General features: G+C 37.0%; 2 protein-coding genes and 1 long non-coding RNA gene across 28 annotated transcripts in view; 1 reads left to right on the top strand and 2 right to left on the bottom strand.

The window, feature by feature from the left end:
- The window catches only part of MCMDC2 (minichromosome maintenance domain containing 2), a 41,451-nt gene extending 28,810 nt beyond the window's left edge, over nucleotides 1-12,641 (bottom strand). For 6 of the 8 annotated variants that reach the window (XR_014255637.1, XR_014255638.1, XM_082433641.1 and 3 more), the window contains exons 1-7: nucleotides 8,855-12,641; nucleotides 8,637-8,767; nucleotides 8,500-8,559; nucleotides 6,459-6,654; nucleotides 5,725-5,847; nucleotides 5,501-5,605; nucleotides 1,073-1,198 (exon numbers count right to left, since the gene is read on the bottom strand). Coding sequence is in view for 6 of the 8 variants with exons in the window: in XM_082433641.1 (XP_082289767.1) it covers nucleotides 1,073-1,198; nucleotides 5,501-5,605; nucleotides 5,725-5,847; nucleotides 6,459-6,654; nucleotides 8,500-8,559; nucleotides 8,637-8,767; nucleotides 8,855-8,948 (835 nt within the window). In the remaining 2 variants the exon portion in view is untranslated. The remainder of the gene's footprint in view (nucleotides 1-1,072; nucleotides 1,199-5,500; nucleotides 5,606-5,724; nucleotides 5,848-6,458; nucleotides 6,655-8,499; nucleotides 8,560-8,636; nucleotides 8,768-8,854) is intronic. The other 2 variants (XM_082433644.1, XM_082433642.1) reach the window with 2 other exon arrangements.
- Nucleotides 10,566-20,534, top strand: LOC309646936. The gene is made up of 2 exons (XR_014255675.1): nucleotides 10,566-10,677; nucleotides 12,632-20,534. It is a non-coding gene; the product is annotated as an uncharacterized lncRNA (long non-coding RNA).
- The window catches only part of LOC309646887 (serine/threonine-protein kinase Sgk3), a 155,565-nt gene continuing 147,907 nt past the window's right edge, over nucleotides 19,861-27,518 (bottom strand). For 17 of the 19 annotated variants that reach the window (XM_082433696.1, XM_082433690.1, XM_082433685.1 and 14 more), the window contains 2 exons: nucleotides 25,446-25,535; nucleotides 19,861-21,733 (listed from right to left, as the gene is read on the bottom strand). In XM_082433696.1, coding sequence (XP_082289822.1) covers nucleotides 21,563-21,733; nucleotides 25,446-25,535 — 261 coding nt within the window. In that variant the 3' untranslated portion in view covers nucleotides 19,861-21,562. The other 2 variants (XM_082433682.1, XM_082433680.1) reach the window with 2 other exon arrangements.

Here is a 27,518-nt window from a genome sequence, read left to right as displayed (position 1 = left end):
GCGATAGTGAGAGGCCCGCGCACCGTGATGAAGAGTGGCCCCCACTTGCCGCAACCAGAGAAAGCCCTCGCACAGAAACGAAGACCCAACACAGCCAAAAATAAATAAATAAATTAATTAAAAAAAAAAAAAAAAAAAAAGAATGAACTATTAAAAAAAAAAAAAAAGAAGTTTTTCTCAGGAATTCCCTGGTGGTCCAGTGGTTAGGACTCTGTGCTTCCAATGCAGGGGGCACGGGCCCGATCCCTGGTCGGGGAACTAAGATCCCCACAAACCACACATCGCAGCCAAAAAATAAATAAATAAATAAAGCTTTCTCTTCAAAATAAGCAGAGGTATCTAGAATCCATTGCATTTAAATTCAACTTGGGCCTCTGTTATTGCAGATGGTTATCTAGGGAATACAAAAAGAAAAAAAAAATCTAACTTCATTATTTAAGATTTAACTAGCCTGTCCTATATTTAGATATTTGCGTGCCAAGTTAAGCGTAGGTCTGCTCTCCACTTTCGTTTACTTAATTCTTAATTAGGTTGCAAGGAAATTATCAGTAATAAGGGTGATATTTTGGCCCCCAACTGCCTTTCTCTTTTGTCTTATTTCTCGATTCATTCAAAACTCAGCTGAGGAAAAGGATGCCATTTTATTGGCCTCTTTTTCTCAGACCACAACAGTTACTTAGCTAGAAAACAAAGGGATGGATAGAAAAACCTTCAAACTAATCTCTAACTCTTGGCATCTTAAAACATTTTTCTTGTTGGTAATTATTAAAAAAAAAAAATCTAAATAAGGTTTAGCCAAAAGAAAGGAGTCCTTCCTGTGGGCAAGGTTTTACATTATCTTGCTTTATTTCCTTTGCAGCATTTATTACCTGAATTGTCTTATTAATTAGTTTACAGATTTACTGACTGTCTACCATATGATTTAAGAGTAGGAACCCTGACTGTCCTCATCACAACTGTATCCCTAGTGCTTTGAAGAGTGCCCAGCACACAGGCAACCAATACTTATTTCCTGAACAAATGGATTTAAATTTAAATATCTGTTAATATATGATACTAACGTTTTTCTTACCTTTTGGATTGAAAAAAGTGATATTATTTGCCTCTATACAGAGAGTAGTTTGTGATGTTTTTATACAGGTTGGAATTCCAATAATCTTATACTCATTTCCTATGTTCATTTCATTCACTAATTCATCTAAAATTATTAAACACAAAAGAAAATAACTATTTACTAAACAAAACTTTTACATGATCATATGGTTCAAAGATCTAAAACCAGTAACAATTTAGTAGTTCAATTAGTTGCTAAGTATTTACTTTTGTTTAGTATAATATGCATATTGAGTGGCATTAATATCAATACTGTCAAAGTGACTATACTACCCAAGGCAATCTACAGATTCAATGCAATCCCTATAAAATTATCAATGGCATTTTTCACAGAACTACAACAAAAAAATCTTAAAATGTGTATGGAGACACAGAAGACCCCAAATAGCCAAAGCAATCTTGAGAAAGAAAAACAGAGCTGGGGGAATCAGGCTCCCTGACTTCAGACTATACTACAAAGCTCTAGTCATCAAAACAGTATGGTACTGGCACAAAAATAGAAATATAGATCAATGGAACAGGATAGAAAGCCCAGAAATAAACCCATTCACCTATGGTCAATTAATCTATGACAAAGGAGATAAGACTATACAATGGAGGAAAGACAGTCTCTTCAGTAAATGATGCTGGGAAAACTGGACAGCTACATATACATAAATGAAATTAGAACATTCTTTAACACCATACACAAAAATAAACTCAGAATGCATTAAAGATCTAAATGTGAGACTGGACACTATAAAACTCTTAGAGGAGAACATAGGCAGAACACTCTCTGGTATAAATCACAGCAATATCTTTTTCAATCCATCTCCCAGAGTAATGGAAATAAAAACAAAAATAAACAAATGGGACCTAATTAAACTCAAAAGCTTTTGCACAGCAAAGGAAACCATAAACAAAATGAAAAGACAACCCACAGAATGGGAGAAAATATTTGCAAATCATGTGACCGACAAGGGATTAGTCTCCAAAATTTACAAACAGCTCATGCAGCTTAATATCATCAAAACAAACAACCCAATCAAAACATATGCAGAAGACCTAAATAGACATTTCTTCAAAGAAGACATACAGATGGCCAAGAAGCACGTGAAAAGATGTTCAACATTGCTAATTACTAGAGAAATGCAAATCAAAACTACAATGAGATACCACCTCACACCAGTCTGAATGCCTATCATCAAAAAAATCCACAAACAACAAATGCTGGAGAGGGTGTGGAGAGAAGGGAACCCTCCTACACTGCTGGTGGGAATGTAAATTGATACAACCACTATGGAGAACAGTATGGAGGTTCCCTAAAAAACTAATAATAGGACTATCATATGATCCTGCAATCCCACTCCTGGGCATATATCTGGAGAGAAACATGGTCCGAAAGGATGCATGCACTCCAATGTTCACTGCAGTACTGTTTACAATAGCCAAGACATGGAAGCAACCTAAATGTCCATCGACAGAGGAATGGATAAAGAAGATGTGGTACATATATACAATGGAATATTACTCAGCCGTTAAAAAGAGTGAAATAATGCCATTTGCAGCAACATGGATGGACCTAGAGATTGTCATACTGAATGAAGTAAGTCTGACAGAGAAAGAGAACTATTGTATGATATTGCTTATATGTGGAATCTAAAAAGAAATGATACTAATGAATTTATTTACAAAACAGAAACAGACTCTCAGACTTAGAGAATGAACTTAAGGCTACCAGGAGGGAAGTGGGGGGGGAAGGGATAGTTAGGGAGTGTGGGATTGACATGTACACACTGCTATATTTAAAATGGATAACCAACAAGGACCTACTGTATAACACAGGGAACTCTGCTTAATATTATGTAACAACCTAAATGGGAAAAGAATTTGAAAAAGAATAGATACATGTGTATGTATAGCTGAATCATTTTGCTGCACACCTGCAACTATCACAACATTGTTAATCAACTATACTCCAATATAAAATTAAAAATTAAAAAAAAATAAAAACAGTAACAAGTAGTTCAGTTAGTTGCTAAGTAGTTACTTTTGTTTAGTATACTATGCATATTGAGTGGCATTAATAATGTAAATTGAGAAAATTTTATTGCTGATAAATTTTGATACTTATAGGTGATGATGAATTAACTTCAAGAAGCATGTGACATAGTAACTAGATAGTCTCCTATAATAGTCAAAAGGCAAAACAAGATCATTGTGTTTAAAATGAAACATCTTTCCATTAAATGACAAGAGATGTTAATAAAAATGACCTTATAAGTAATAATTTTATTTGGGAAGAAAATCATTTTAAAAAGTATTATTCACAGTATATAATATAGGCAAGTCACTTTTATACACATTATCTAATTGTAAACTATAAGACAGATATTGTTATCCCCACTTTATATATGAAGAAACTGAGAGGTTAAGTGATTTGCACCAGGCTAAGTAGTTAAGTAGCACAACTGAAATTCCCATCTGGGTCTGCTCATGTCTAAAGTCTACCCAGCACAGGGAACTCTACTTAATGCACTGTGGTGACCTAAATGGGAAGGAAATCCAAAAAAGAGGGGATACATGCATATGTATAGCTGATTCATTTGCTGTACAGTAGAAACTAACACAACATTGTAAAGCAACTATGCTCCAATAAAAATTAATTTAAAAAAAAGAAAAACAAATACCGTCAATGAAAATATATCCATTTGTAATACAAATAAACTCTTTTGAATCAAAATAAATAAATAAATAAAGTCTACCCAAAAGACACTTTACTAGGTTCCTCTCTCACCTCTACAGATGGAGCAAAGCTTTTGCACAAGTTCAAAATTTATTCTAAAAAACATACGTTAAAAATCTTGATCCTCCATTACACAGTTAGAATTTGGATGGTTGTAAAACTATGAAAGAAAGGCTTACAAGGAGGAGCAAGGATTAACTTCCCTCTGTGATCAAACACTGATCTCCATTTTTTTCCTCCTCTCTGTTTCTCTCTCTATCTCTCTGTCTCTCTCTCTCTTTTAGATCCGGAGAGCATACTGATATACCCTGCAGACCTAGATGGGAAGAATCAGCCCCAAGATTTGAGAAAATAAAAACCCCAAACCAAATAAACAAACATTCCCCCTGCCCTACCCCCCAAAAGACCCCTGAAGGATACAGTATGAATTACAAGGAGAAAATTAAAGCAAATCATTTTTCAACTGTTCCTTGGAATCTTACAGTTTGATGGATGTGTCCTGAAGTCAAGAAAGGGTCAAGAGGAAGGCTAGGAGGCTGGGAAGTCTGGGTATCTCTCCTGATAACCCCAAAGGCCTGCTTTTATTAATTTAACTTCTAAAAATGTATTTGGGTTCTATTAAGAGTTTATTTGAATAAAGGGTTTTCTACTAAAATATAAGTTGGATAGTCACATGTATTTCTATATTGTAATGTATGGTTTGTATATAATAGAATTAAGTAGTTAAAATCATAGACTTTGAAGCTAGAATGCCTGAGTTTGAATCATGGCTGTGCCATGTACTAGCTGTGTAACCTTGGAAAAGTTACTTAACTTCTCTGTGCGTCCATTTCCACATTGTAAAATGGACATAACAATAGAACCTACTTGAAAGAGTTGCTGTGACTAAATGAGTTAATATATGTAAAAGTGCCTGGCACATAGTAATTGATATTAAAAATTACCTATTATCATCTGGGTTTACATGCCTGCCTTGTCCTTGCCAGGCCATGGTGAAAAGACTTCTTGAGTCTCTGCTTTCTAACCCTTAAGTTTCCTACACATGGTTGACATTCAAGATCTCTCTTTACATTACAAAAAGTTTAATTCTTCCAATTTTAGCCCAAGAAAAGAGACTGAACCCCATCCTCATTTTCACAGTTCTGGTTTCTCAACAACGACTCACTCTTCCCTGGGTGATTGATACTGATAATGATTTCCTCCTTTATGGCAGAATCTGTCTACTCACAGGTATTTACCCATGCAGTTCTCAACAGTTAATCATATGTCGATGCTCATTCATTTATTTAACAAATATTTATTGAGTTTTTACCATGTGCAGTAAAAAACCCAAGTCCCTACCCTCCTGAAGCTTATATTTTAAAAAAATAATTCCAATATTTATATAAGACATACACATACAATAATGGGAGATTATTACTGTAAATAATTGTGACCCTGAGACTTAGCATAGTGCTTGAGACATAGCAGGTGCTAATATCTTAAGTGAATGTTGTATGACTGAATGAATAATTGTTATATTAGCTAAATATGACTCTTTAAAATACTCAAGAAAGAGAAGACCTACGATTTTCAAGCTTTTGAAGTACCATTTATAATATATAAGCATAAACAAGTCAATTATATAGTTTATATATTTTAGTGCAAACAGAACTTACTTACCTCTGAGGAAGATTGTGAGAGATTGAAACCTAAATGGCTGGTTGTTAGAATATCCTTGAAAAGCACGAAGTGCCTTTGTGGTAATTATTTCAACTATCTGTTTATCTTAAGGCAAAGAGTAAAAAAGAATCAGTTATTAGAATATATATTCAATTTAATTTCCACATTAAAATATCAGACATTATTTTAAAAATTGTAATTGTAAAACGTAAATGCATTTTTACCACCAAGTACTCTAAATTTTCTGTCTTCTTGAAGCGAAGATGAACATAGATTACACAAAAAGTCATTTCTTACTGTTGCAGATTCTGTAGCACCAGGCACATGCACTCTTATATACTGAAATCCTGAAAGAAAATAGAGTTAAGCTAAATTTGCCTTCAGATTTAGCTTTCCATTTTCAGTCCTTTAAAATGAATCTAATTCAACATACAATTAGATCAGTTTTGCATGTGGGTTCATAGCAGTTCAATTAACATTTATTGCATGGCTATTTCTTGCCAGGCACTAGTGATATGGATACTTAAGCACACAATTTCAATAGGTGGCAATAAGAAACAGATCATTTCAATATGCAGTATTCATATACAAAGTGTTCAGAGAGCAGAGAGGAGAGGCATCCAACCCAATAAGAGGTGGGGATGAATGGAAAAGATGTCCTGGAAGTTAAGCCAAAGGGTTGAGAGAGGACATTACATGGAGAGGGAACAGCATGAACAGTCATGAAACAGCGTGTGAGAAAAACAAGTACTTCGCAACACAAGAGCATCTGTTAAATTATAGGGGAGAGGTGTGGAAGAAAGAACGAATTTCAAGATTATGCAAAGTAGACTTGTAAACATTAGGAGACACCTAATTTTACTCCATTCTTTCTATGCTGTGAATGTTTTTTAACTAATTGTAAACATGATTTAAGATTAAACAATAAATTGTTTTGATTTTACATTTTAATATTTACCTTTTGAAAGAGGGCATGCTTCATCTGAACAAAGAAATCTTGCACCTTGTGTATACTTGGTTACAGTTGTCATTGCAATCACAATTCCTTGCATCATATAAAATCTTTGAGATGTATAATCAAGTGGAAACTTACAAAGATCAAGACTATAACTTGGCAGAGGAGGTAAATGTGTTAACTTCAGCAGTATATTAATCTAATAAGAACACAAAAATAGTATTAATAAAAATTGCAGATCCAATTGGACTTGCATTACAATATAGTAAGTACATTTGTAGGTTAAATCAAACAGATAACTTGTTAGTAGTATTAGGAAACAACCTTTTGAGCATTAAGAGAAAAGTGATTTAAATATAAAATTGAAGATGCAAAATCTTATAATCTGATATTTTAATTGAAAATATCATTATGAACTCATTTTTCTTTAAAAATACACATTTCCTCGCTATATTCACTGAAAAGACTTATTTATAAAACAATGACAACTCAATAGCAACAAACACTTCTAGTGCCCAGATCTCTAAATATAATTTCTCATGAAAAGGAACCAGAGCTCCTTAGGGGAAATGGCTGATTCCAGGTCTGGGGCAGAAAATACACCAGATGGACCTCCTTGTGCATCTCCTTGTGACAGAAACCAGGGGGGCTTAAAAACTAATGAAATGTGTCAAAAGGACATAAGAACAAACTTTAAGGAGCTCCCAATGACCAAAGTTAGATAATATAAGCATCAAAAAGAATGACAAAGATTCATTGAAACCTATCAGATATATTTAAAAATTCATGAATTCCTCATAATTTAAAAAAGGAAAAACAAACAAAAAATATTGGTCATCATTGGAGGCTGCTATATTTCAACTCATCACTCTGAAAATTTATAAATGGAAAGAATCAAACATTTCTTCTGCTTTTCCTGTACAAATTGTATTGCAGGGTAACCAAATAGTTGATGAGAGGAAAAACTTCTCTTACAGGATAGTTTCAGCTAATAAATATAGAAAGTTTGCTAAAATTAGGAAAACCACAATTTTGAAACTCCTAATGAAATAATGGAATCTAGGCAGTGACTATCAATAGCTGCAAAAACCATTAGGTGACAGTTGATGGGAGACTGTATATTGGAGGGATCAGACTGACATCATCTGCACCCACTGATCAATTGTGGCATTGCTAAAAGTGGGATAACAAATAGGACAGTTCTCCTAATGTAGGGCAGTATGAAACACATGACACTATGATATATTCTCATCAAAATGAGTTGAACTTGAATCTAAGCAAGTCTTTAGAGCCAACGTTTTTTTCCAGAAATTTGGTGTCTAGGGGTATAAGTTAAATACTACAAGAACATAATCAGACAAGTCCAGATTATGAGACATTTTACAGGACAATTAACTAGTTTCTTCAAAAATTCAATGGCATAAAAAGGGAGGGGGAGGAAATGGCTCTAGATTAAAAGAGACTTAGGGAGATGTAAGAACCAGTTATAATGTGTGTACCTTGTTTTAGTCCTGACTTGAACAAATCAACTGTGAGACAGTCTTGAGACCCCGATTGGGTAAATTTCAATATGGACTGGATATTAGATGATACCAAGGAAGTATTATTATTTTTTTTGTAAATGGTAATAATGGCATTAGGGTTATATAACAAAAATGTCCACAATTTTTAGAGGTTGATACATACCAAAGTATGTAGGGGTGAAACACAGAATGCATTTTAAAGATTTGCTTTAAAACATTTCAGAAAAAAAGTGACGATGCCAGTATGGCAAAATATTGCAAACTATGAAATCTGCGCGATAGATATATGGAGGTTCACTGTATTAGTCTCTTTATTTGGGGGTATGTTTGAAATGTTTTATTATAAAAATGTTTAATGTTATAAGTGATAAAACAGGAAGTAAAGATGCGTATGTAGATAATCTATTAAACTTTGAAAATGTTTAAACAAAAAATATATATGAATATAAAAATATTTATTTACAAGGTATCTTCAAAGTATTGTACCTTAGTTTTCTTTGTTAAATTTAACTAAAACTTACTTGAGCTTCAGTCTGTAATTGTCCAATTAATGAGAGAGTCTTAACAGCAATAAAACAGACCTGTGATTTCAAACAAAATACCAAAGAAGTTAGCAAAAATTCCATGTGGCATAAAATTATTTCTTTCTTTAACTTACTGATTGAAAAACTTGAGCAGCTTTTAAAGGCTGGTGTAAAATATGATTTCCAAGTTCAGCATCCAACTCAATAATATCAGAGGGATTTATTAAAATACTGAATCGATAGACAGCATAACTTTGTTTTGAATCTGTAAAAATACACAAATATAAAAATGAGGACAGTTATACGTAGGACTTTAAAGTTTCTAAAATAAAGTCAACTTTGCTGAACATACCATTGTAGGATTTGCAATTGTCTATGAACTTCTGGAGGCCTCCACTTCTGTCAAGATAGATAAGGGCTGCCTCTTTCATTTTTAGATTTGACATTTTCTCCTAGTTAATGATTCTTCTCTTTTACTGAATGAGTAAACCACAGTTGCTGGTGAAGACTACAGAGAGTGAAATTCATAGAAAAGACAAGAACACCCAGAAATTAAAAAAAAGTTACATTTAAGGATCTATAATAAAACTGTTTAAACTATTAAATGTAAAATTGACAGTGAAATAAAATGAGGTAAAATTTCCAACTTAAAAAATTCCTGGGAGTTCCCTGGTGTCCTAGTGGTTACGATTCCGGGCTTTCACTGCCATGGCCTGGGTTCAATCGCTGGTCCGGGAACTGAGATCTGGTAAGCCCCGTGTGGTGCAGAAAAAAAAATTCTACTCAAAGGGAAACAAAACTGGTTTCTCTTGCCAAATGATATTTTATTCAACACTGGGTTATGAGACTCTCCATAAGATTTCAAATTTAAGAACAGGAGCCTCAAATGTCTCTTTACAGAGTAGGTATACCAAAAAATGCTTGTTGAAACTAATATTGGATAATGAGGTCCCCTTGCAGGCGTTGTTTAAAAAAATGAAAGTGGTAAAAGCTGTTTCACAAATTCAATATAAGTAACAAAATGTAGCTAGCCTACGAAGTGTGAAAACCTGGATCTAGATCCAGCATTTGCTAGTTGCTGTGGGTAAATTACCCAACCTCTCTTGGTTCATCTGTAGGAAATTAAGGGGTTGTATTAGATGATAAGGTCTCTTCTAGCTTTAAATTTTCTATCAGGGACCAACATAAAACATTAAACCACAGTAATGAGAGTGGAATACATAAAATTCATTTAAAGACAGCAAACACCAATTGGAAACAATATATGCCAAACATTGTATTAGGTTCTAGGGATAAAGTGATTAAGATTGAATCCTGCCTTCAATGGCTGCCAATTTAGAGAAGTCAGAAATAATGACTATCACATTTATTCATTATCAAGTATTTATTGGGCATTTACTATTTATTGGATATCAGACTGTCCTAGGCACTGGGGATACAAAGATCAGTAAAATATGGTCCCTACTGTTCAGAGAGTACAGTGAGGGAAAATAGATATGTAAAAAATTATAATTCTGTACAACTTATGTGCTATTAAAGAAATATTAATGTACTAGAGAGCACAGAAGGAACAACATACACGAAATAGCTCACAAAATTTGGGGTCATCCTCGTGTAGGGGTCATAATATTTTCTATTGTTTTAGGACATTGTGATTTAATACAGTGGGGACATAGACATGAAGCGATAAATTCTACTTTAAAGGTGACATTTGATAGGTAAGATGTCACTGATTGAAGGAGAGGTGAAGAGAGGAAGAGAAAGTTGTCCAAGGATAGAGGTAATCCCCCTTCCCCTAATTTTCGGCCTACACTGTTGAATCCATACCCCTGCTCCTTGGAGTTCAGGTCACTTTCCAAAGAAAAGTAATCGAGACTGTCCGTCTCGCTATTTTATGGCGGGGTGGGGGGGGGGGTGGGAAGGGACGCACGGCGGGAGGGAGCGGGAAGAGAAACTTGGGAGTTCATTTCTCTGTGGCCCTAAGTTCAACTATCTTAAAGTGTGTGCTGTGTTCAGAACTTTACATCTCTGCTTCATGAGAACGTAAGGTTTCCGGGGCCGAATGAAGGGAGGCTGCTAAAAAGGAAATGGCTGGGTGGAGCTCAACCAGACTGAAAAATTTTGAAGTCCACGATGATTATACAGACAAAGGGAAACCATCAAAGTTTTTAACAGGTGAGTAATGTGGTCAGATTTTTATTTTGTAAATCAGTACCTGCCGCAAGTGCGGAAAGTGCGTTGGAATAGAGGAAGAAGTGTCAATAATCAGTGTCTAAGTATTGAAAATAGTCCTGGGAGATGGATGGCCCCATCTAGGGCATTAGGGGTGAAATGGAATGGAGGGGATGGACTCCAGACTTTTTCTTAAAGATTTCACCCTGGGCATGGTTTCCGGTCTGTGAGGGTGGGTGGATGATGCCGCTCTAATGGAAATACGGAAGCCGGGAGAAGAAGAGGGAAATAAAAAGGTAAAGTTCCTTTGAAATATGCTGACTCTGACGGGCTCCTGGGACATCCAGATAGACAGAAGCACTAGGGCGACATAAACCAGGGCCTGGCGTTCAGGAACTTAAAAAAGGCTAGAGAGAACGCTGCTCTGGGCATCACCTGGGTAAAGCGGGCGTCGTCCTGGGAGGGGATGCATTTCCAAGGTATGGGAAAGTGGAGGAAAAGACATGGACGCCTTTGGAAAAGCACCCAATAAGCGAACTGGAATAAAATTCTACAGGTCTTCCCACAGCCTAAAGAACCCAAGTGTTGGTTCCCTTGAAACAGACGCGGGGCGTGTCTTCTATGCGGGCCGCGGCAGCAGGAAACCACCTCACAACCAAAGTGGATGCAAAGCGAATCCGGCCTCACACCCTGGGCTCCAGGGCCTGTCCCACCCTCAGAGGCAACCTCCAGCACTGCGGACCCCAGCCCAGCAGTGTGTGACCACTCCTCACGCTTGCACCCACCGAGCTTCGTCCGTCGCGCGCCACCTCAAGCCCGAGCCCGGGAGCCAGCAGGCCCACGCGCGCATGCGCGCACCTCCTGGCCGTTGGCGGCGCGGAGCCTGCCGGGACCGCCCCTTCCGGTCACCAAGGCAACTACCCTGACATGCCCTCCAACCTCTTTAATAGAGTCGCTCGTGCTTCCTCCCTGCGAGGCAAAGGACAGAAAGATAGAGACCCTCGGTTTTCGTTGTTATCGCAGGCCAAGGGTGTCCCTGTTCGTTTCAAAAACTTACTAAAAACTCTCCTGGTGGGAACGCAAAACGGTGGAGACAATTTGGAAAACTTTCCCTGATAAAGAACCACAGTTACTATATGACCCAACAATTGCATGTCACATATTACATATTATACATAGATAATATGAGAGGGAATATAAAACATATGTTGACACAAGAACTTATATGTGAATTTTTATAGTATTGATGTTGATAGTATTATAATAGCCAAAAAGTGGAAACAACTGATAAATGGGTAAATAAAATGTGGTATATCCATACAACGTAATGTTATTTGGCCATAAAAAGGAATGAGGTGCTAATATGTGCTACAACATGGATGACCCTTGGAAATATTATGCAAAGCAAAAGATTTAGCTAGATAGGAAAGGCCAAATATTGTATGATTCCGTTTATGTGCAATGTCCCAAATAGACAAATCTGAGAGAGAGAAAATAGATTAGTGGTTGCCTGGGGCTTATGGGGTGACTGCTAATGGGTATGGGGTTTTTTTTAAATTGTGGTAATATACATAAAACTTACCACTTTAACCATTTTTAAGTGTGATGTTAAGTACATTCACATTGTGAAACCTCACCACGATCCACCTCCAGAACGTTTTCATCTTCCCAAATTGAAACTCGGTCCCTGTTAAACAATAACCCATTTCCCGGCTCCCCACTCTCCCACGTGCCCCTGACAACCAGCATGCTATTTTCTGTCTCTATGAATTTGACTACTCTAGGTACCTCATGGAAGTGGCATCATATAGTACTTGTCCTTTGTGACTGGCTTATTTCACTTGACAAAAATGTTTTCAAGGTTCATCCATGTCATAGCACATCAGAACTTCCTCTTAAAGGCTGAATAACATTCCATTTTATCTATATACCACATTTTGTTTATCCACCCATACAGGGTTTCTTTTCGAGGTGATGAAAACGTTCAAAATTGATTGTGGTGATAGTTGCACAACTCCGAAGAAACCAAAAGCCAGTGGATTTGACACTTCAAATGGGTGAATTCTAAGGTATGTGAATTAAATATCAATAAAGCTGTTAGCAAAAAGCCAAAACTTGTGCTGAGTTCTCCCCCGTTAGTATTACTTGGTACAGTTATGCATGGGGGTGGGGCATCAGGAGGTGGAAGGTTGGACCACATGCCATGGAAAAGTAATTGAAGCCACCCCCTTCAGTATTTAACAGGGTTGACAAAACACCACAGAATTTGTTTCTCTGGGGGGAATATAATCTATATGAGTGACGAGGTGAGGAAAATATTTTGCTGAACTAGAAATCAATTTGCAACAGCAAAGGGCTGTTAAAACTGTCTTGTACTACAATTCTGTGGTCATGAACACTATTGATATTTTAGATGAGAAGAACTAGGCTACGGTCTGCTGATGGATCTTGTGTTTTATGGTAGAATCAATTCTTCAAAAAGGTATTCATATATAGTTTAAAGTTTTGCAGGGGAACCCGTGTCCCCTGCATTGGCAGGCGGGTTCTTAACCACTGCGCCACCAGGGAAGCCCGCCAATCTGTTTTTAATAAGGAAAGCAGCCGCTCCAGTCCTCCTCGGAAACCCTGAGAAGTCTTCTCTTTTCTCCCTTACCAGTCAAATAAGAAGCATTGAAATTTTGATTTGAGACATCACTATCATTTTCAGAGAGTTTGCAATGTGCAGTAGTGGACTGAATACTTAAAATTTTAAGTGCTTTTCTTATGTCTAACATATTTTAAAGGATTATTAAAAACATAAAAACCTATTAGAAGATTCTACTGGACTTGGTTGATTTAAAACTCCATGATTACTTTGGCATGGAAATGAATTGTTATGGTTAACTGATTAACCAAAACTTATTGATACATTGCTGTAAATACTCAGCATTTTATTATTACAGAATATCACTGAACATCACAAATTTTCAGTGGCAGGTTGAGAATTAGAAGCCCCCCAGTAGGTTGAAATTTTAAAGTAGATATCCCATGTGTAAAACTAGTAACTTATGCAAGAAGCAACATTTATTTTTAGGTACACTCATATAGGGCATTTGTTAGGCAGATTCATAAAGATGAATACTTCATAAGTGATAGGTTCATTTTAATTTTTTAACTTGGGGGTGGTTGTGTGGAAGAGGACTGTTTTATGCAAATCAAAGTCCTTTCCCTTTCCATTCTCATCCCCTCTCCCATTTTTTCTTTTTCAGCAGCTACACAGGACCTGCTCTCATGCTTTTTTCTTTTAATTTTTTAGAGCAGTTTTTAGGTTCACAGCAAAACTGAGTAAAAGTTACAGAGAGTTCCCTCTGACTTCCTTTCTTTTTCTAGTTTCCTAAGGTAGGAACTTAGATTATTGATTTTAGATCTTTCTTCCTTTCTAATTTATGCATTCAATGCTATAAATCTCCCTCTAAGCACTACTTTCTTTGTATCCACAAATTTTGATATTTTGTTTTCATTTTCATTTAGTTCAAAGCATTTTAAAATTTCTCTTGATATTTCTTCTTTGATCCATGTATTATTTTCAAGTATGTTGTTTAATCTTCATGTATATAACTGGGACTTTCCAGTTATTTTTTGTTATTGATTTCTAGTTTAATTCCATTGTGGTTTTAGAGCAGACATTATATGATTTCTACACTTTTAAATTTGGTAAACTGTGTTTTTTTATGGCCCAGAATTTGATCTATCTTGGTGAATGTTCCATGTGAACTTGAGAAGAATGTGTTATCTGTTATTTTTGGATGAAGCAGTCTACAGAAGTCACTTCTATCCAGTTGATTGATGGTGTTGTTGAGTTCAACTATGTCCTCGCTGATTTTCTGCCTGCTGGATCTGTCCATTTCTGAGAGACGGGTGTTGAAGCATGCCTAATGTAGCTTTATATACCCTGTTGTTAGGTGCATACATATTAAGGATTGTTATGTCTTGGAGAATTGACTCCTTTATCATCATGTTTGTTTTACCTATCTATCTGCGCCAGGTCTTAGTTGCAGCATGTGGGATCTTCGTCATGGCATGCGGGATCTTTGCTGTGGCACATGGGATCTAGTTCCCTGACCAGGGATCGAACCTGGGCCCCCTGCATTGGGAGTGCGGAGTCTTAACCACTGGACCACCAGGGAAGTCCCTAATGTCCTTCTTTGTTCCTGATAACCTTCCTTTCTCTGAAGTCTACTCTGTCTGAAATCAATATAGTTACTCCTCCTTTCTTTTGATTAGTATAAGCATGCTATATATTTTCTCCATCCATTTACTTTTAATCCATATGTGTCTTTATATTTAAAGTGGATTTCTTATAGACAACATGTCGTTGGGGCTTGTTTTTTGATCCACTCTGAAAAATCTCTGTCTTTTAATTGGTGCATTTAGACCACTTATGTTCAGAGTGATTATTGATATAGTTGGATTAATATCTACCATATTTGTTACTGCTTTCCATTTGTTGCCTTTTTACTCGTTCTTATTTTTGTCTTTTCTTTTTCTGCCTTCTGTGATTTTAATTCATTCCATTTTCTCTCCTTTCTTAGCTGTCAGTTACACTTTTTTTCTTTTCTTCTTTTTTTAAAATTTATTTATTTATTTATTTATTTATTTATGGCTGTGTTGGGTCTTCGTTTCTGTGCAAGGGCTTTCTCTAGTTGTGGCAAGTGGGGGCCACTCTTCATCGCGGTGCACGGGCCTCTCACTATCGTGGCCTCTCTTGTTGTGGAGCACAGGCTCCAGATGCGCAGGCTCAGTAATCGTGGCTCACGGGCCTAGTTGCTCTGCGGCATGTGGGATCTTCCCGGACCAGGGCTCGAACCCATGTCCCCTGCACTGGCAGGCAGATTCTCAACCACTGTGCCACCAGGGAAGCCCCTTTTCTCCTTTTTTAAATGGATTGTCCTAGACTGTAAATACACATTTACAACTAATCAAGGCCCACTTTCAAACGACACTGCTTCATAGTATAGTGAAGTACCTTAGTGTGAATACCTTATAATAACAAAATAATCTTACTTTCTCCTCCTCATTCCTTGTATCATGGTCATTTGTTTTACTTACGTAAAAGCATAAGCAAGCATATTTATATGATATATACGTAAGCATACATAATCAAATACATTGTTATTATTTCAGTTATCTCAGATCAATTAAGAATAAGAAAAAAGAAGTTTTTATATTACCTTCACTTATTTCTTCTTGGATTCCTTCTTCCTTTCTTTATGCAGATCTGAGTTTCTGAATTATTTTCCTTCTCGCTAAAGAACTTCTTTTAAACTCTCTTGGAAGGCAGGTCTACTGGCAACAAATTACCTCAATTTTTGTTTGTCTGAGGAAGTCTTTATTTCTCCTTCACCAAGTTGGTGGGGTTTTTTTTTTTCTCTCTCTCTCAACACTTTAAATATTTCAGTCCACTCTCTTCTTGCTTGCATGGTTTCTGAGAAGTCAGATGTAATTCGTATCTTTGTTTCCTCTGGCCTCTTCCAGGATTTTTTCTTTGTCTCTGATTTTCTGTAGTTTGAGAATATATGCCTAGCTATAGTTTTGTTTTGTTTTGTCGTCTTTGCACTTATCCTGCTTGGTGTTCTCTGAGCTTCCTGGATCTGTGGTTTGGTGTCTGACATTAATTTGGAGAAATTCTGTCATTATCGCTTCAACTATTTCTTCTGTTCTTTTTTCTCTCTCTCTCCTTCTGGTATTCTCATTACACGTTATGTTACATCTTTTGTAGTTGTCCCACAAACTGAGCGTCTTTCTCAGTTTTCTTCTTCTCCCCCCGCCCACCCCGTATTAGGTGGGTTAGGATGGCTAGAAGGAACTGGAGTTGGGTATTTCCTTTCCCCCACCTCAGTTATTAGGCTCTGATAAAACCCTGCCGGTCAGGTTCTGATTAACCCGTTTCTCCTGAGGACAGGCCTTGTTCAGAACACAGTGCTCCGGCATATTTGAAAATGGTTCATTTTCCCTCCTCCTGCTGGAAGCACAAAGGAATTTTTCTCTAATATTTGTGAGAAGTTGGTTGAGCCCCGGGGAGGTAAATCTCACAAAATTGTGGGGATCCCTGTGACTAGGCTCTCCTGGACTTTTGAAGTCTCAAGAGTTGTGCACTTAACCCCCAGCAATTTGTCAATACAGCTCAGGTCTTCCTACCCCTGCACTGGCTCCCGTGGTGGCTGCCTCTGTTCCAGTGAAGCCACAGATCCCTGTATTTGCCCGTCGGTCTCTCCAGTCTTGGGGGCAGCAGTCTGTCCTGTGTCGTCCACTGTCATCTGTATCCAAGAAAGGTTGTTGATGTTTGTTCAGCTTTTTTTAACCTGGCAACTTCTAAGCTCCTTCCATGTGAAGCTGGAAAACAGAAGTCCCTGTCATGCATTCTTGCGTACTTGCATTGCTTGGGTTATGCTATTTCTACCTCTTCACCACTTTAACTTTTCCTTTGGACCAAATTCCTGATTCTCTTCTCTGTCATGTGGTACAATGGCTAAAATACTTAAGATGACAGGATTATGATTTAACTTTTATTTTTGTCTTACATGTAACTGACTTATTGTCCCTTTTAATATTTTTCTTTGAGGTTTAATTTGCTGTATATACAGCAAAGTGCACAGCACTCAAGTGTTAACACTTGAGTCATAAGAGTTTTGACAAACACAGAGCTTTGCTTCTGATATCTAATTGAAGCACATCGCTAGGGGCTATCTTACTAAAGTAAATTACAGAAGTGTCAGTGTGCAGCATCAGTGAATCATTAACAAAGTAAGCTGTCATTGAGGCATAAGAGAAAAATTCAGCACAGCAAGGCTATATAAACTACTACCTGGAAAGAACCAAAACAACACACTGAGATCAAATCTGACCTTCAGTGGGTCTGTTTTACTGTATATAAGCCTTCTGGATTCCAAGAGTTAACTAATAAAACATAAAAACATTTGAATATTGACAACTCATTGTTGACTTGCCCACAAAGATTTAACTAAAATTGAGTGGAAATCTCTGCTCCCTAATAAGGTGGAAATACTGAAATTTTATTAGAAAAAAAGGATGAATCTGAGATATATTCCTGCAAGAGAATTTACAGCAAAAACTTCAGTCACACTTAAACACAAGATTAGTAAAAACACCAAATGGGCATGGTTCTTACAGTAAGCAGGGTTATGTAGAGTAATGTAATTCTTTGTTTTACACTATTCCCATAAGAGTCATATGGTGATCCATCATTTTCAGTACTTATTCAGTACATCATTTTCATAACTTATTTGTAGGATCCTTTGATTGGCTACTTCATTGCTATAAATACCACTCTGAATTTATACTTCTATACTTGCTTATTTTCTTTGTATAATATTGCTTTAAACTATTCTCTACTATCTTGATTTTGCGTAAATTATCAAAAAGTTACCCTTTTGAGACAGCTATATTTCTTTCTGACTTAAGTACCTCTGTAAAAATGGGCATAATGCAAAGAAACAGTGAAATAAGAAATACTTTTCTGTAGGGGGGTCCCTATAAGGAATATGTTTAAAGAATTACAAATGGGTGGTTATATAAAATTGCACCAAAAATGCTAAATAAGTGATATAAATCTCCAATTGGAATGCTTTCAGGGAAATGAGAGAGCAAATGCTCTTAATATGAGGTGAGTGAAGGCGAACAAAAGTGGCAGAGAAGAAACCCAGTCTTTTTATAGCAGTAAATCCTTTTGATCATCTAAACAAAGCTATGCAGCACTCCCTGCCCCAAGTCGATTTTATTTACACACAGAACTTGGTATATCTTTTCAAGGTACTCATGCTACTTGAAACTCATCCACGTACACTCTGGGGTTTCATATAAGTGAACAATCTCCTTGGGATACAGAATAATCTGTAAAAACCAACAAAAGTAGAAACTGCTGTTAGAGGTAAGTGGCAGAAAATTCCACTTCAAAAACAGAGCTAACTTCCAAACTACATACACGAGGAAATAAGTTATCAATTTTAACACACTTTATTGAAAATCATGCCAGCACTACTAAAAATGTTCCCACATACCACTCCCACTTTTCATACAGTATGTGATGTACAAAAGAATGAGTCATAAAATATCTGTGTAAAGGTCTGTAATATTATGCCTACGGATAATCACTATAAAAGTTTCAGGTATGCCAAAAGATATTGGTAATGGTAAATTTTTATAGTGATAAAATTTTATAGTAATAAATATTTCAAATATTTAAATCACTTTTGAAACATTTGCCATTGCTGAAATTATATCCCAACAGTGTTTGTTGGCTCATAAGTTCAAAAATTATTTTGGCATAAAAAACTTTTGAGCAGAGTACCTGCTGCCAGCATCTACGTCAGCTGGCACCTCTCCCCAGGTGTGCCAAATTTTGTAATTTTCAGTGTGTGCTGTGACATGACAATGGTTGGGAAGCCCTACATTGTACCATAGGCAATAAGAGGTATGTGTAACATGAAGAATGTCAGGGCTTCTTCATTTAGACCTTTGAGTTTATTTTGGCAATAACCATGAAATGGTTCAACTATTCAAAGGGCAGACCTTTTTCTAAAAGACTTAGCATGCTCTGAGAAAAAAAATAAACTTGAAACTTGGAAGAGATTTTGTTCCCTGAATATTAAACATGTCGGCCTATGATAATCTAGAAATTTCTATGTATGCCCAAATATTTAGTTAAAATTTTAAACTTCTCCCCCTTACATATACGAATAATTATTGTTTGTAATGACTATTGTAAGCATCACCAATTTTAATTTAAAATAATGGCAGGGGGCTTCCCTGGTGGCGTAGTGGTTAAGAATCCACCTGCCAATGCAGAGGACACGGGTTCCAGCCGTGGTCCAGGAAGATCCCATATGCCGCGGAGCAACTAAGCCCGGGCACCACAACTAAGCCTGCGCTCTAGAGCCCACGAGCCACAACTACTGAGCCCGTGTGCCACAACTACTGAAGCCCACGTGCCTAGAGCCCATGCTCCGCAACAAGAGAAGCCACCACAATGAGAAGCCCGTGCACCGCAACGAAGAGTAGCCTCCACTCGATGGAATTAGAGAAAGCCCGCGCGCAGCAACAAAGACCCAATGCAGCCAAAAATAAATAAATAAATTTTAAAAAATAAAAAATAAACAAGATAAAATAATGGCAGGCATTAGATGATCATTAATCTTTTTGCTAGTTTTTATTATACTATATAAGATTTGTATTTCTTGTGATCTGAGAAACATCAATATTCTATTTAAAATTTATTCTTAAAAATATACAATATTGCACTTTAATTTTTGGCAGTTTAATTAAGGAACGGCTGAGTAAAAAAAAATCATACAAGAAACTACAGTTTTTGTTTTATAATAAGCAAAGAGCTTTGTATAAAAGCAGAACTTACAGTAGTGCCAAATAAACCAAATATTTACAGTGTCGCTATTAAAGTCTTACCTCTAAAGGAAGATTCAGTGTATTGGATGCAAATATTACTAATCTAACAAAAGTACACTCTGCCTCCCCCTCTTCTGCTGAACAATTTTACGCTAAAGGGTATTCGTGTGAAAAGTTTTTGTACTTTCTTTCTCAAGAGAACACACACGGAAAGTATGCTTGTTCCTGAAGCATCAAAACTGCGTCACTAAACTCTTTCACAGTTTCCTACAAGACCTGAAAAATCTCTAAACTAAGAATCAGAATCCCAAGGTAAGCATGAGTTTTAGTTTTTCTGTAGATATTCTTTTTTACAATTACAAGTATACAAGTTAGTTGGTTTTTAGTATGATTTTAAGGTCAGCTTCCTGTACTTTTTCTAAGATACATAAGATACTGACTATGCATCTGCCTAAATTACTTTTAACTTTTGTTACATTGTAGTAAAACTGTATACATGTATACTGACCCATAATTTGCTATTCTGCTTTTTAATTCCCAATTAGGTAAATACTCTAGACAGTGCAGTATTTTTTACTTATCAACCAATTAGGAAGATAGTTTTGAAAAGGTATTTGCAAAAGCAAATACCAAGATTTAGACCTACTTAACAATATATTAAATATTCAAAAGACCAAAAAGAACATAAATAGAATGTATTGGTAATATAAATACATGACACAGAGACATTCATTTTTGGCACCGCCTCAAAAAAAAATCCAGCAGTACTTTATTTCCCTTCAGAGCTTTGGGAATACTTAAAATTTCTAACTATTAAACTTTTACTTTTCCTCCAGAGGAAAAATAATTCACAAATTTGAACTGGTATTTCAAAAGCATAGGATTTCCTTTTGTTACTTCTTAATTTGATCTGCAGAATGAACAGTTACTCAAAGCGTTAGCTAGCAGCCAATGAGTTAACTATGCTTTTATATTTTAATCCTACCAAGAAATGATTATGTCAAACAGTGATTCATTATGGAAAGATATGGTTTCTTCTTAAACAACCATGTACCAATTGCATAGTTGTGATCTGAGAACTCAAAGTAGAGAGTTATGAAGGCATTAATGTATGTTAACTGAACTGAAACAGACTGTTAAAAAACAGTCTATCTTGGGTAGATGTTAGCATAAACCTAGAGGGAAAAAAAACCAGTCATTAGCAAAAAAGTTTTCTTTAAAAATAGGTTAATGCTAAGAACAGTAACTTTTAAAATTTCTGTTTAAAAATAAGCTTAATAAACAAGAATACAAATTTTAATTCAAAACTTAGTTCTCTGAAATGCCCTATTTTCTCGCATACAGCAGAAAATACATTTTTCATAGTTTTTAACATTACATGTAAAAATGAGGCACTAGTTAAACATATTTGAATATATTCACACAAACAGGAGTTTCCATCTCATCTGTAGGCTTATATTTGCTCAATGGGTTCTTGATGGCAGACTGCTCACAAAAATAAGTCTTCTGAAGGAGGTGCGTAAGAGAAACCAACAAAAGCGTCGTCAGCCTCCAGTACGCTGGCGTTCACTATGGAATAGTCAGAAGACACACACACGGAATATGGAACTGTTTCTTCTGTAAACGCTGCATCAAAGTTCCTGATATCATCTGGTCCTGCCTAAAATGTCAAAAAGCATACTATTACTCACCTTACCTTTTTTCCCCTTACTTCAGTCCCTCATTAAAGCCCCTTCATGAATTTGTCTATTTTTTCCTGGCAAGTTTAGATGTCTTCCTACTCCATCAGTGTCTTTGAAACATTTCCTGCTCTTCCCTTCACGACTCTCATTATTCAGCTCCTTCTTACAGTTAGGGCTCTCGTTGCTGGGTTGGGGGAGGAAAGATAAGGGTGAGGAAGGCTAGCGTGACAGGGTCCTCGCCTATGTTAATTTGAATCTTGGGTCTGGCAACTGACGCACTTTCTCTCTACCCATCACCACCTCTAAATTTAGAAAAGGGGCTCAGGGAGGTTTTCAGGAGAAAATTTTGCATCTCCACTTCCATAAAATGCCTGCCCATCCAGTTTCTCAATTCTGGGGAAGTTGAAGCCTTTTGATGAAGAAATGAAGGGACAGTAAGTAAAATTATGAAAGGTGACTCTTGTGCTACAGAGGTCATTCACTGAGCATTCGGCTGTGACACCCTTAGCTCTAGAGACCTAAAGGGACTGGAACCTGGGAAGCGAAGCATAGTGGCTACTTAGGCTCGAAGGTAGCGGTCAATCTTCCTTCACGAATCTGATACAAGCTAATGGACTCTCCCCTTCCAATTTATTTACAGATTAAAACTGGGATACAGATTCAGGTGATTTACTCTTAAAGCCCATCTCTGAAGCTCTAGGTTATCTCTATTCTAAGAGGAAGGGAATCCTTAAAATGTTCAAGTCATCAAGTCTAACCGAGGTAAACAGGTTCAGAGCACATATATAAGCCAAGAACACAGTTAGCCTGGTGGTCTACAAACAGCAGAGCAGAGACCAGGGAAATTCAGGATGCTAGATTCTTCCATATGAGAAATTCCCCAACAGAGGAGAAAGAATGCTAGAAATTATACTCATGTATATATAAAAAAGTCATGAGGACTTCCCTGGTGGCACAGTGGTTAAGAATCCGCCTGCCAATGCAGGGGACGCAGGTTCAATTCCTGCTCCAGGAAGATCCTACATGCTGCAGAGCAACTAAGCCCGTGCGCCACAACTACTGAAAGCCTGCGCACCCTAGAGCCCACGTGCCGCAACTACTGAGCCCACAAGCCACAACTACTGAGGCCCGTGCACTCTAGGGCCCACGTGCCACAACTACTGAGCCCACGTGTCACAACTACTGAAGCCTGCGTGCCTAGAGCCCGTGCTCTGCAACAAGAGAAGCCACCGCAATGAGAAGCCCGTGCACCGCAATGAGAAGTAGCCCCTGCTCGCTGCAACTAGAGAAAGCCCGTGCACAGCAACGAAGACCCAACGCAGCCCAAAAAAAAAAAAGTCATCAAATTCTCATTTATAACCTTAGAAGCAAGGACACTGGAACAAGACTAAGGTTTGAATTCTGGCTGTGAAATTTGTTAGCTGTAGTTCTTTATATAAACTACCCTATCTCTGTGAGCTTGTTTCCTCTTCTGTAAAATAAGAATACTGCCATCTACCTGTTAAGTTTACTGTGAGGACTGGATGCGTTAATACATAAAATTCCCAAAATTTGACACGTAGAAGGTGCTTAATAAATGATAAAAAACGTTCCTTCACTGGACTTTATAAACATTCTGTGAACGCCCTGATGGCTCCTGGCCAGTACTGAGGGGGATAAAACTGTACGGCTTACGTTAAGAGTGAGAGAAGACTCTCTCCTCAAAGCACCTGAGCTCGAATTCTAGGTCTGCAATTTTAACTTTAAACTTTTGGCAAGTTATTTAACCTTTTCTGTGCCTAAGTTAACTCATCTGTATTATGTGGAAAACAACGGTACTATTTCGTAGGATTGCTGCCAGGCTTAAGTAGAAGGATACAAGTACTGAGGGCAGTGTAGGAGCTAATTTTTTGATCTTTGTTTATCTGTTAGATGAGAAATGGCAACACGTTAGGGTTTTATCTTGCATTCCTTAAATGTCAGTGAGTTAGAACATCTTTTCATATATTTAAAAAACCATCTGCATTTATTTTTCTGTAATTGAATATTTTGTGTCTTTTGTCCATGTTTCTACTGGTCGTTGGTCTTTCTTCTCAATGACTTATAAGAATGCTTTATGTGTTAGGGAAATTTCTCCCAGTTTCTTATTTGCAGTGTTTTTTTCATGCAGACATTTCTAAATTTTATGTGGTCAAATTTATCAGTTTTTTCCTCTTACAGCTTCTCGGTTGCAGGTCTTGCTTTAAAGTTTAATTAGTTATAGACCAGCAGGGATCCAAACGTGGAGGTGCCTGACTCCTCTGAAGTCAACACTGTTCCATTTTCAGTGTTGCTTAGAAGGGGCCCTAATGCTTTAATGAGCCTGATGACACGTTCATCTGAGGATAACTAAACAGTAAGACTTTCAACATAAAGGAGAAAATACAATAATTCTTAAAGGTCCTGGGTTCCTACTGCAAATTCTAGAAATTAGGACAGAAATTATCGCCAATAGAGTCACTTCTGAAACAGTCACTTCTGGATGAGCTACATGAAATAAATCAGTCTACAAATATTGTTACATTTATAGTGTACAATATCACATCTATTAGCTGCTGATTGCAGCTATCAGCAATGTACTGAAACTGACCTTGAATGAAATCTTGAGTACACTAAATAATACTTTCCTGAAGTGATTTTCTTATCCTGCTCTAATTTTCCAAAAAAAAGTGTTTCACGAGCTTCACAGCAACACCAAAAAACTTTAAATAAAAGAAAAACAAATTCAGCTATGATCCTGCAATCTCAAATCAGTCTTGATTTATATTCTCTTCCCGTCCTTACCTGTTACTTTTACTGCTGTAATATTGTCACAAAAATGATAATTACCATGTTTTCATTTAACATTATAAGGATTTTCCAAACATCTACTCATTTTATATTTATTATCATTATTATCATTTACTTAACAAGAAAAGGCAATAGAGAGTAAGAAAGCATAGAAAAAATAATGACCTTGGGATCAGACACATCTGAATCTCAGGTCTGCTACTTTTAACCAGCTACGTGACATCTCTGAGTTTTCATTTCTTCATTTTAAAACATGTATAATAAGAATAGTAATAGCAGTAACTTGATAGCTTATTTGAGGCATAAATTACATGTTGTAATGCATAAAAAGTACATATGCCTACATATAGGAAGCTATCATTAGTAACATCATTGTTGGCCTTCTGATGATTTATTAATAATCTCCCTATCATTATATATTTATTTCCAAACATTTCAACATTGTTAATCCTTTAAGTAAAATGTTTCCATCAGTAGATCTAACAAGTCAAACATTATTTGACTTTTTTTATATCAATCTAGAAAAAAACTGTGCGTTACTGTTACTTAAAATGTCTGTTGGTTTATAGGTATGAAAATGATACCTCACAGTTACTTTAATTTGCATTTTTAAACCTGTTGGGCTTTCTTACACATGCTCTTAAGAAGCACTTCACAATTACTGCTCTGGAAGATATTCTGCTCAATCTAATGTAACTATAATCTTATGGGTCATCTTGAAGTTATCAGTTGTACTAGACATCCTGAGTGACATGTTTCATAAGTATTAGGTACTGATTCAATTTGATTCATGTTAGATTTTGAGATCTACTCCAACAATTACGATGAGCTACAGTTCTATATTTCACTATTTTAGAAAGAAAGATTTGGATGTAAACATACCACATTAGGATTAAACGGTGGTGGAATCTTCTTTTGTACAAGATCAGTCCAGCTGAGTGATTCAAAAAAAGGATGATTCTGAATTTCAAGCTAGAATAGTAAAGAAACAGATTTTTTACTAATGCTGAAGAATATATTAAGTGCTCACTGAAGAATTTTATGAAACCGAACCATTTCTACTTTGTCCCTCAAAAGCTCTTTTTAGGTACATGTTTATGTTATTCAATTTGGCCAAACGGTGTAGTGAAAAGACTCCCAGAGCAGACGTGGGAGAGTTACTCAGAATGACGGACTTAAGTTACATCCTCTTCACAGTCATTGTTTCCTCACAGGTACAGTGGGGTTAACCTTCCTGCCCTAGGTATTTCATAGGTTGTTTCAAGAATCAGTGGAAAATATGGAAATAAAAGTCATATGAAAAGAATAAAGCACTACATAGGTACAAAGAATTATTATTATTGCTGAAAGGGGAGGTAAAGATGTTAAATGAGAGTTTTTTACACAGTGGGGCAGGGGTAAAATCAAGGTGACAAGCTCTGCTACCAAAAATGATTCCACTCTGGGTTGCTACTGTCAAAAGTCAGCACAGTATTGATTCTAGCTTTTCTTCCTACAAGGAGCCATGAGAGTGTATAAAAAGTAGGATCCAACCTAGTTTGATGGGTTTAAAAAGACTTCTCAGAGAAAGTGGTATCTGACCAGAGTTCTGGAAGATAAGTAAAAAGTAGGCAGACAAAAAAGAATGAGGGGAGAACATTCCAAGCAGAATACAAAGGGCCTGAGACGGCAAAGAGCTTAGTTTGGTCAAGAAAATGAGAGCCCCATATGGCTGCGGTATAGCAAAGGATTGGGATTGTCACACAAAGAGGATCTTAAGAGGTAAATGGGCTCATCACACTGGGTCTATGCTAGGAATTTTGAATTTTATTCTAGGGTCATGGGACTCCATCAAGGAGTTTTAGGAAGGGGAATGTCACAAATGTGGGGTTTTTTTGTTTGTTTGCTTTTTAAGACGACTCTGACTAATGGGGGAATGGACTGGGGAGTCATGATCAGAAAAAGGAAAACAGCTACTATCGTGGCCAAACAGAAGAAGACAATGCTAGGAAAAGAGTGGTAGCAGTGGGAGTAGAGAGAGGTGTCTGGATAAGGGAAAGATCTAGGAGGCAAATATACTAGGGTCTGGCTGTTTGCTGAATACGGAAGAAAGGAAGAGAGAAGAGTCAGGAATGACTCCCAGATTTCTGGCCCGAAGAGCACAGAAGGAAGACAGCAGGAGTTCTATTTTAAACCGCTGAACTCTCCAGAATCCACGTGGTGGTGCTGAACAGGCAGGTATTCTTTGAGTTAGAGCTCACTAGAGAGGTCTGGACTGAAGATATAAATGTGAGATGAAGACACAACCAAAGCCATAGGGCCAACTGAGATTGTCCAGGAAGAGAGAGCAACAGAAGAAACAAGGGTCTGGGGCCAACCATAAGGAACTGCAACACTTAAAAGTCAGGGTGAAGAGGAGGAGCTTACAGAAGAGATTCTGCAGGAGGGCCCAGAAATACCGAGGAAAGGACGAGATGAGTGTGTGCTCTTGCAGAAGCCTAGGAGAGGGCTGGAGGTTTATATGCTGCTGAGAATGCAATCTGAGGAACAGAAGTACTCAACAATTCTAGCAGCTACTGTGGGGTAGACTGAGAAGTGAGAAGAGATTAGAAAAGGGAGAATGAATATAGAAACTTTCAACTTGGTTTTCAAGTCGAAAACTTTCAAACTTTTCCCTTGGCTATGAAGGGAGAAAGAGACAGTATTGGAGGATCCAGGACAAAAGAGAGCAGTTATCTGTGCGGAAAAAAGCATGCACAGGGTTCCTTGCAAGGGGTCAGGATCCAGTAAGGGCAGAAACTGACCTTTTCCACTATACTAGGAAGAAGGAAACAATTGGGGCAGGTGCATGTAGGTCTGCAAATCTGACAGCAGGAAGCTGAGTGAGTTCTGCTCTGCTGATTCTATTTTCCCTATAAAATATCAATAGAAGGCAAGAGCATCTGCTAAAAGTGAAGAAGAAAAGGAATCTGGAAA

This window comes from Balaenoptera physalus (assembly GCF_965194825.1).
Source record: "Balaenoptera physalus genome assembly, chromosome: 17".
Taxonomy (NCBI): Eukaryota; Metazoa; Chordata; class Mammalia; order Artiodactyla; family Balaenopteridae; genus Balaenoptera; species Balaenoptera physalus.
This window is presented reverse-complemented; position numbering and strand designations above follow the sequence as displayed.